This window comes from Nicotiana attenuata, unplaced genomic scaffold (genome assembly GCF_001879085.1).
Source record: "Nicotiana attenuata strain UT unplaced genomic scaffold, NIATTr2, whole genome shotgun sequence".
Lineage (NCBI taxonomy): Eukaryota > Viridiplantae > Streptophyta > Magnoliopsida > Solanales > Solanaceae > Nicotiana > Nicotiana attenuata.
In genome coordinates this window covers 141,499-151,719 of record NW_017671401.1, presented here as the reverse complement: position 1 = coordinate 151,719, position 10,221 = coordinate 141,499, and the positions used below count along the sequence as shown (strand labels likewise).

The 10,221-nt window shown below is 34.6% G+C and overlaps 1 protein-coding gene and 1 non-coding gene across 3 annotated transcripts in view; both read left to right on the top strand.

Annotated features, from left to right (window-relative positions):
• The window catches only part of LOC109208063, a 6,001-nt gene extending 1,410 nt beyond the window's left edge, over nt 1–4,591 (top strand). Inside the window, exons 2-10 of one of the 2 annotated variants that reach the window (XM_019371077.1) lie at nt 1,577–1,748; nt 1,842–2,118; nt 2,227–2,521; nt 2,598–2,676; nt 2,776–2,908; nt 3,476–3,633; nt 3,736–3,856; nt 3,975–4,252; nt 4,321–4,591. In XM_019371077.1, coding sequence (XP_019226622.1) covers nt 2,377–2,521; nt 2,598–2,676; nt 2,776–2,908; nt 3,476–3,633; nt 3,736–3,856; nt 3,975–4,252; nt 4,321–4,336 — 930 coding nt within the window. In that variant the 5' untranslated portion in view covers nt 1,577–1,748; nt 1,842–2,118; nt 2,227–2,376 and the 3' untranslated portion in view covers nt 4,337–4,591. Of the gene's footprint in view, nt 1–1,576; nt 1,749–1,841; nt 2,119–2,226; nt 2,522–2,597; nt 2,677–2,775; nt 2,909–3,475; nt 3,634–3,735; nt 3,857–3,974 lie in introns of both variants that reach the window. The other variant, XM_019371076.1, reaches the window with a different exon arrangement.
• Nucleotides 611–697, top strand: TRNAS-GGA. Its single transcript has one exon. It is a non-coding gene; the product is annotated as a tRNA-Ser (tRNA).
• Nucleotides 4,592–10,221: the final 5,630 nt, after the last annotated feature.

Below are 10,221 nucleotides of genomic sequence, written 5' to 3'. Positions count from 1 at the left end.
TTTTTTTTTTCTTTTTTCTTTCGCATTTCTCATCAAACAAATAGGGGATTTTTTCATTACTTCAACTAGTACCGATTGATGGGAGAGAGACATATGTGGATTAGTACAATTAATTATTTATTGGCATATTCAGGATTCCAAGAGAGACTGGGTCTGGTTTTTCAACCCGATCCATGTATGTAATGGAATAGAGTACCTTATTTCTTTTTATCGGGAGCACATACACAAATGGAATTCCTTTCTTGTACGATACAAAATGAATTTCACTCAATTACATTACCCTTAGAGAATACTTTTCCAGATTAAACTTTTTCCTTTTCTGGCGGAGATTTTGTGTAACCTCAATTACTCCAATTTTGAATTTGAAAAAAGAAAGATATATCTCATTCAAATTTCACACTGAGCTTTTGATATATGCGTCCCAGTACTAATCCAAGGAAGGAGGATATTCAAAAAAATCAAACAAGGATTCCCACCATTTCACTCAAGGCAAGGGAATGAAAAATTTTCTATTTTTCTAGTTAGAATGGATTGGTCGTACCTATCCAATCAATAATTGTTTATGACTGACTCGCTATTCACTCGGTTTTTGGGTCATAATCATTATGTAGGAGAGATGGCCGAGTGGTTTAAGGCGTAGCATTGGAATTGCTATGTAGGCTTTTGTTTACCGAGGGTTCGAATCCCTCTCTTTCCGCACTTTCACCTAATTCACTAATGTGAATGACCGAAATGTATCAAATAGCAATGGAAAAAATGATTCCAACAGTTAGACCTTTCTTTGATATATATTCTCTATTCCTAATTGCTGTTTTTCGGAAAATACTGGAAAGAGTGGACAAGGAATTAAAATATCCCTGCCGATGTATTTTGACATCCCACAGCTTCGGCAGGATCGCTTAGCCCCGTTCATCTTCGGCGCAAGAGCGCTCGATCAGTGAGCTATTACGCACTCTTTCAAGGGTGGCTGCTTCTAGGCAAACCTCCTGGCTGTCTCTGCACCCCTACCTCCTTTATCACTGAGCGGTCATTTAGGGGCCTTAGCTGGTGATCCGGGCTCTTTCCCTCTCGACGATGAAGCTTATCCCCCATCGTCTCACTAGCCGACCTTGCCCCCCTCTTATTTTGAGGTCATATCTAGTATTTAGAGTTTTGCGCTCTCTCAAAACGCCTATGAGTCGCCGGCTCATTCTTCAACAGGCACGCGGTCAGAGCCTAAGCTAGTGATGCTTTCGGCTACTGGACTTTCGCCATCTAGGGTGCAGCATTCGGGCTGCTTCGCCTAGCTGCACGACGCTTGTATTGCTCTCCCACAACCCCGTTTTCACGGTTTAGGCAGCTCCCATTTCGCCCGCCGCTACTACGGGAATCGCTTTTGCTTTCTTTTCCTCTGGCTAAATAGAGATTATAGAACGTGTGAAGCAGGGAGTTCCAGCACTTTGAAATGTAGTGATTAAAAAATCCAAATCCAACTTTTACTAGAAATTCCTAACTGTTACAAAAAATTTCGAGTGTATTTTACGTATATTTGCTGCCTCATATTTGTAATGTGGGATGGTTTGTTCTTGCATTACAGTTATCAATATGCAAGTTATATTGATAAAATGGAAGAAAGACTTAGTATCAGTGAAATTACACCGCTTACTACAGAATGGACTTGCAAAGTCAAGGCTGTAGACAAATTTCGGTCGCGAGACAACAGAGATCAGCGAGTTCGTTTTCAGATAATAATTGTCCAGGATATAAACGTAAGTCAAGTTACAACTATAATTGTAACATAACATCTTCTCACTTGTACTCTTCCAATAATTACTGTGTTATCGTTCTTAATAACATTGTAGGAGGAACAAATTTGTGTGATACTCTATGGTGACGACATTAGATGATGTGATAACTTGTTCGAACTTTTTGAGACGTATCTGATTTCAACTGCCAAGGTTAGAAATCCGCAACCTTATTCATTGCATATCGGCCAGTTTGAATTGATCGTCGACAGATTCACTATTGTGGAGTCTATCCCAAAAAATAATGAAAAGGAGGCACCGTTACCTCCTCCGTCGAGACTGAGTACGATTTCTTTCGTCGACGTTGAACAACAGCCTTCCGGTGATGAATTTGGTATGTTTCAAATTACCCTATGCCTTATAACAGCTTAATTGCTTGGAACTCATGGTGAATGCAAATATATTGATTTTACCTACATTTGTTTTTTGTTTATAACATCAGATCTATTAGCTGTGGTAGCAAACTGTGGGGCAATGCAAAACACCGCTGATCAGACTAAGAGATTTCAAGAGGCCATAGTTATGGACAAAACATGAGTCATATAATCTTCTATTACATAACAATATTTCTAGCTGACACTTATAAAAGTACATGTATAGGAAGAAACCTCTTTTCTTCACTATATGGAAAGACTTGGCAAGCAATGAAGGAACCGAGTTACTGAGACAAGTGAGGCAACTGCAAGAATATCCTGTTATTCTCGCGAAGCGGATAGCTACCACAAAATACCATGGTGGTAAGTTCATGAAGTTCCTGTTTCTACATATGGATAATGGTTCTGCGTTGCTTATTAACAAAATTTGCATACACAGTTTCCCGTTTGGAAACAAGATACAACTCGACAATCTTAATCAATCCCCTATATGTGCAAGCAACTGAATTATGGAATTGGTACCATACAAACTGTGCTTAAAATGTACCATATCATTATTTAACTATTATTACTAATGTGAAAAAATAATTGCCTGACATTTCTCGTGCGAATTACAGGGTAAATGAGAACAAACAAATGCTAATCGAATACACAGTGAAGAGTTCAGCAGAGTCAGCTTCATCACTTAATCTTGTAGCTGTTGACAATGAAATATTATCTGTTTCAGCTATTGCTATGCAAACCTCCACTGTGAGTTCATTAAATTCCAAAATAAAATGCCGAAAACTGCCACATCATGTATCTTTTATACAATATGGATAACTGTTCAATATGTTCTAATATGCTACTGTTCGTGTCAGCCCAGTAGCAGTATGGTCTAAATAATATTAGAGTATAAATTTTTGGAATAAACTCTTATGTTAAAGTTCAACTGTAAAAAATCTTCATTGAAATAATATATCGTTCGTTTTACAATTAAATTTATTCTGAAATGCTTTTTAAAAGTTTGATCACTATATTACATCCTATTTGTATCCTACGTCATCTTAATATTTGGAAAAGAGGCTGTTGATTCAAACAAAAATATTCTAATATCAAACAAAATAGTTTTCAATTTAGTCTTACATAAAATTAGTTATCTAATTTTTACATTTTACCGTTAGAACACACTTCTCATGAGGTTTTACTAACTATGCAACTTTGTATTATTTCGTTGCTGAAAATTATATGCAATTAACAATTGATGATTTAGCAAGTTCCATTGCTTATGTTAGGAACATAAACCTAACGACTTGTTTCATTATTTACATTTTGCAGGCGGAAACATTTTACATCGAAGGAGAAATTTCGCTACCTGAGCATTTCCAACGATTTTATCTGCTAGGTTGTTCGGAATGTAACCATCTTGTTCGGAGCAAAATAAAAAGGGACGTTCAATGCATAAACTGCAGGCTGCCACGAATGTTAATTCTAAGGTAACAACTGCTACTAATAAGATGATGCCATTGATAATATTTGATATTTTGTGCCATCCATTCTACCTCAACTAAAATAATTTACAACATACCACATCATAGGTGCCACTTTGAGGTAGAAATTACAGATAAAACTGGCACAACGACAACAGTGTTTGAAGGCTTGGCCGAAAGAACATTGTCAATGAGAGCTGAACAGATATATGATATCATCAGTGTTAAGGTATATACACATACAACACTGCAGTTAACATAAGCCAACAAAGTTAATATAATATTCTGATGGTTAACACATAAACGTAAGCTTTGACAAGTCCATTGTTTTTACAATCTGTTTGCAGAATGAGTTATTCCCTGTTGCTCATATCAATCGACTACTTGCAGATAAACTGTTCAGAGTTCAGCTACAAAGGTCATCATCCAGAACACCAGACAAAAATGCAGGTTCTCTGGTCCTTTTATCATACACTGAAAAACCAACCATGTTTCTAACAGAAGAGTCAACATCTGTGGGTGGTGCCGAGAGAATTATGGAAGAAGAGTCAATACTTGTGACTGATGCGAAAGGAACTAAGAAACGAAAAAGGGAACCAAGTACTCTACCGAAGCCAAAGTCAAGGTTAGAAATTCAAATACCATATTTTACCATGTACTAATTTTCTTAAAATGAATATTTTATTTGTACAGATTGTCGAGGCAGTGATGTTCGCTCAGATGGTATGCGATGTATAGACACATTTTGACAGATCGTACCGATCTTTTAACAAGGTTTAGATAGTTGGCCGCCTTAACAAAGTTTTCCACATTTTTTGCGTAAATAGTTGTCAGTAGTGTGTGCCTATGCTTGTGAAGGCAATTGGTATTATTTTTTGGATATTGGAGCGGCCTCCAGATGTTGTGCAATGACATCTTATAATTAGGATCCATATACATTTCCGAAAGTTTACTACGTTTATCACATGGTGTTTTCTTTTATACTTCTTATGTCTACTCTTACTATTTAACAAAAGAATTACACATGTATCATCTACATAATTTTAATTTTAGTTCAGTTATAAAAATCCTTGGCAACGCTTAAACACAATTCACTACCACTAAAATGTTGATAAATAAGATTTTTTTCTTAGTTGAAGCATTTATTACTGAGCATCAGTAAATACGTTAAAGTTTATGATATATAAACTACGTCATTGTGCGACTGGCTATACATGGGCAACGGCTAGCTAGACTATATTAGAAGTGCAAATTAACAGGTGAGGCAAGCGATCACTTTTCCTTCGGATTTAGTTACCTTGATTTTTTATTTGTATAATATTTGTGTGTTTGTCAAAGCTACATTTTCACACAGAAGTTAAAGGCCAAAGAGCTTCAACGCATCTTATGATACCTTATGATGGAGCAAAGGTAATGCCCAATAGATTGCCTTTATCTCAGATTTGCTGAGAAAGTAAATTACTCTATTAAATTATCTTACGACCAAGATTTGTTAACTATAATTATAATCATATTTATCGGTCTGATATAAATATTTGCTGAATTTCTACGCTATTCAAATGAAGAACAGCGTTTAGGTGGACTCATTTGGTCATCTTGTTGCAATATTGGTAATGTCGTCTTCCGCCAGTTGCGCTTTCACTCTGTCAAGGTAAGTATATGATTTTAAAATTTTTTCCCGCTGCTACGTTCTGTCTACTACTAAAATAAAAACAGACCTAAATTGTTTTGTGCACTAAAAAAGAAGTGAATTCAAAGGTAATGTTGCTTCCCTTAAAAAACCAATACAAATAAAAAGCATTTTTCCTAGGTTGAGATCATTGATACGAAAAAGTTTTTGTTGCTATCCCGCTGCTATCATATGCTAAATTTTCCCATCTCTGTTGCATTTCTTATTTTTCTTCTGAGGTATCTCAGTATATTTTAATGCTCTGATTAGTCTTACTAATAGAATATTAGAAAGTATCTCAAACAGTTGCTGAAAGTATTGCTATTCATATTATATGTATTAGTTTCCTCGAGTTCCTTACCTTAATAAATTACACGTGCATCTGATAAAAAGCTTATGACTTTTACAACCTTTCATATATATATATATATATATATATACATATACATATCAGTTAAATTTCTTTACATGAATACTACTGTGACTTAAATGTTTATTAGAATCTCAGCAAGTCATACACCTCTTAAGGGAAAGGCCTACAACCAAATGATAGAATGGCTAGGAATTACTAATCTATTTCTTTCTTACGTTACCTTTAAGACCTAGATCAATGTGGCAATGTTTTGTCTCTTCTATTCATACACTACTCTTCTTTATCTTATGCATCACCTTTTACACCATGTATTATTAGCTTCTTCTTACTTTTTCTTCTGCAAACAATGAAGTTGTTCAACATTACTCTAGATAGCTAGCTAATGAAATTTCTAATTTCTTAACTATGTAATCTCAAGACAGATATACAAACAGAATTGTCATTCTTGCAGTTGCTTTGCTCTTATTCATTACTACAAACTTATTGCACTCCATGTCATCATGCAGATTTACATTGACCACTCTTTGACTACTGCACAAATAAAGACCACTGATAGCATCAGCAAAATCATCTGTTAATCTTTTGTGACAAATAAAAATAAGTTTAGACTACAAATTGTTGGGCCCATGCATCTAGATATATGAATATGCTAAAACGTTACTTTATCGTCTTCTCTAAAGGGGCACAACTTGACACTTAGGTATGGTACTTTGAAGTAGTTTATTTGCGAGAATCCTTGGTTTGTGTCCCTCCCTCTCCCTCCCTCTAATGTTACTTTCCAAATTCTTGCTATGGAACTTTATCAGTTAATGTTTTCTTTTTCAAAAATATTTAATTTCTTTCTTTTTTGTAATAGGACTGAAGCTTCTTTGAAGAATTCAAAGGGATGTTTCCAGCAATGAACAATCTTACATTACTCTATATGGCTCTTAATTGGACTTCTTTTATTCATGGTGTAAACGATATTAACATGATGGGTAGGAAATGCCCGCAAATAAGCGATATGCTTGGGTTTGATATTGCAAGTGTATTATCAAGAAAAGTAGAAGAGAATGGAATATTTACTCAGTTATATATATAAGAAAAAATAGGGAGCCAATATATAGTCTTCTATTGTCATTATTTACTGAGGATGGAACCTTGCGTTTGTGTTTGTGAAATTGTAGTTATTATAAAACTATTTGTTGCTATGTAGTATCTCAATCCTATATAATATGCGACATTACACACAACCAAACTGTATCAACATTCTAAGTTGTTGGGCCCGTGCTCAGCACGGGCAACACTCCTCTAGTATTATTCCTATGTGATAGTTTAGTGTTCTTTTTATATTATTGCACGGGTCATAGAATATTTAATTGGATTCTCCATGTATTTCTGCTTCTCTAGATTTACCTGAGAAAAAAAATGCACATAGATATTTACATAGAATTCTTTCTGGGTAATCATATTCACATAAATAATTTTTGGCTTTTATTTGAATAAGGCAAAATACATAATCTACCCATCAAACTTAGGACCAAATCCCACTTACACACCTGTTGAACACGGGTTTTATTTTACACACCAAACCTTTTAAAAGTGTGTCAATTACACACTACTTTTGACCAGCCCCTTTAATATTTAATGCGTTGTATACACGCGCTTTTATAAGTTAAAAAAAAAAATAACGATTCTTTATAATTAAAATAGATTATCCGACCCTTTTCTTAATTCCGACCCATGAAAGATCCAACCCGGTAAGTTAAAAACACCTACACGACCAAATTAACAAACATAAACCCATTTTCCAAGTCCTGTTCTTCATCCCTAAAACTATGAAGATAATCTGACGAGAAGACATCTGGTTGTTGCTGTTTCTTCTTCAGTTTTTCAGGTTAGCATTCACATTTTAAGGTTGTTCAACCCTTTTGACTTGGATGGGTGGGTCGAAATAGTTAGGGTTTATTTGGGTATTTCATCAGGAGTAATTTTAGGGTTTAACAACCCTAACGCCCATTATCATTCTTCTGTCAATTCTCATATTAGTTGTGGAAGGTGAAGAAGAAGATTGTTTGGTTCCTTTAAAGAAGAAGAAGATGAAATAAGAGGGAGATGAAGAATTGGGGCAGAAAATGGGTTAAAGAAAATTGGCCCAAATTTTAGTAAATAGCCGTTGTAATTAGTCAGTGAAGGCAGAAAGTAACTATTCACGCGCCCCACTGGTCGTGTTTCACACGCCCCAGAGGCTGGTCAAAAGTAGTGTGTAATTGACACACTTTTGAAAGGTTTGGTGTGTAAAATAAAACCCGTGTTCAACAGGTGTGTAAGAGGGATTTGGTCCTAAGTTTGATGGATAGATTATGTATTTTGCCTTTGAATAACATCCAAATTTCCAGCTTACGGGTTTTGATCCACATGATGCTTGTTTTCTCTGTCAAAGTAATGTGCCTCACATCTCTTGTCGAGTTCAACAACTTCATGTCAATTTCTCTCGTCTAATGGGAGATGGGGTACGGTGGATGGGTTTGGTCGTTACCGAGTGTTTAGGCCATCTTGACCCAGTACATTTTGGTCATAGTAGACCTGGGGCGAGTTGGCTACTACATCGTTTATCAGTTCAGCTTATTTTAACTTGTCCAAATTTGAGACAACTTGCTCATTGACAGCTGAATAGTTTTACTATGTCAGACTGAAATTCAGAAGTGTTTTTAAGTTTGTGCCTTTTAATCTTTAATTGTTGATATAGTTCTAGAATATTTTTTGGAGTGGATATAAATGTAAACCTTATAAAAGAAATATTAGCATGTTTGAGTTATTCGCTTTGAAATGTGCATGCTATAGGTCTAAGATCAAGTTAGGTTTGCGTTGTTGTACATATGTTGCATGTCTTCGGAATATAGAGAGCATGTTAACGATATGTATGTGTTCATCTACAAGGCGTACAACGTACTTCACGTGCAAGTACCATCAATCTGAAATCGGGTTACTGGTAGCCAGTCATACTTTAGTGTCAGCTTCATCTCTATTATTTGGTGAATCTACTCACAAATATTATTTTCTTCTTTTTCTGTGCATACCAGAGTGCCGGTTGTAGTGCAATGCCTGATTTTCCCAAAGTCATCGTTTATTTTGAATTTGGAAGGAAAGATCCAAATGCAAGAAAAGATCCAAATGCAAGAAACATTTGGGAGTGCATGGTGCCATTTGAGGGATCTGATGAAAAATGTGAAGCTAGTATATTGTCTTAATCTTATACCACATTTGCTGAGGCCAAATGGTGTATGACAACTCCTCGTACCTCACCAAACTTAATGGTCTTAAAAAAGATCAAGATGGAAAATGGCTGGTCTTTATCGAAAGAGTATCGGTGTTATACACCTGGATGGTTAATGTTCACAAAGATATGTGGAAATTTCGTTGTCGCAAATGTTTTGGAGTTGGAATTGAATTTAAAAGAGAGTTTCAATGTGTTGTATTATTTTTCCTTAATAGTCGTTCATTGTTTCGTTTAAATTCTACAGGCAAATTCTTTTGGGGTTGAAGGCAATCCATGATACAGTAATGAATGCTGATCTAATTTCTTGTCCGGCATTTCAAGAAATTAACAGAGGTGATATGATAGTGTTCGTTGTTGTGTTGATTAGAGTACCAGTGACACATTGAGGAACTGTCATGACCCAAAGTTCAACTAGTCGTGATGGCACCTAACCCAACCCGTTAGGTAAGCCAATTAACAACAATTCAATTTAATGTGATTTACTGAGAAAATAAATGATAATATATCCTCCATTAATATAGCCAAGGACTTTAATAGTGGAGTCATTTTATAATATATAATATTAATATACACATTGGTAAGAAAATTCAAGTTCATAAGATGTTAGCCACATATTTATAATGTTACCTTGGATCTTAATTTTAAAAATATTATTTATCAATATGAAGATGTGAGTATCTTAATTCAAAGTACTAAATTATTTTATATTGCTAAACAATAGATAGTCTTTCTTTCCATTTTTATAAGGATTATATATATATATATATATATATATATATATATATATATATATATATATATATATATATGTATATATATATATATTATATAAACTTCAATATTGTCTAAGCAAAAATAAGATAGTAAATCTACAGTTAAAAATATTTTTGGGGCCCCAAATTTTAAGGGTGACAAAAGCAAAGGCGTTACTAGCCTTCCCCTTGAGCCACCCCTCACCGAAAGTTCAAACATATAGGTAAAATCTAGGTAACAATTAAGGCACATTGTTGTTTGACCAAAAAATATAAATCTTTGGCTAAACTAATTAATTTTATATAGTGAGGGGTTAAACCTAGTTAATAATAATAACTTCAGATCTATAATCGATTAATATAAATAATGTAGAGCAGCGTTGAAAGACGATTAAATGTAGTTTGCATTCAATATTTCAAGATCATTAATGTAAGGGGAATATCAAGCAATAAATAATAATAAGTGGCATTAAAGTAAATAAGGATAATGATTCATCCAATATTGAACAATAGTGAATGATAGCAAATATTAAAATATTAG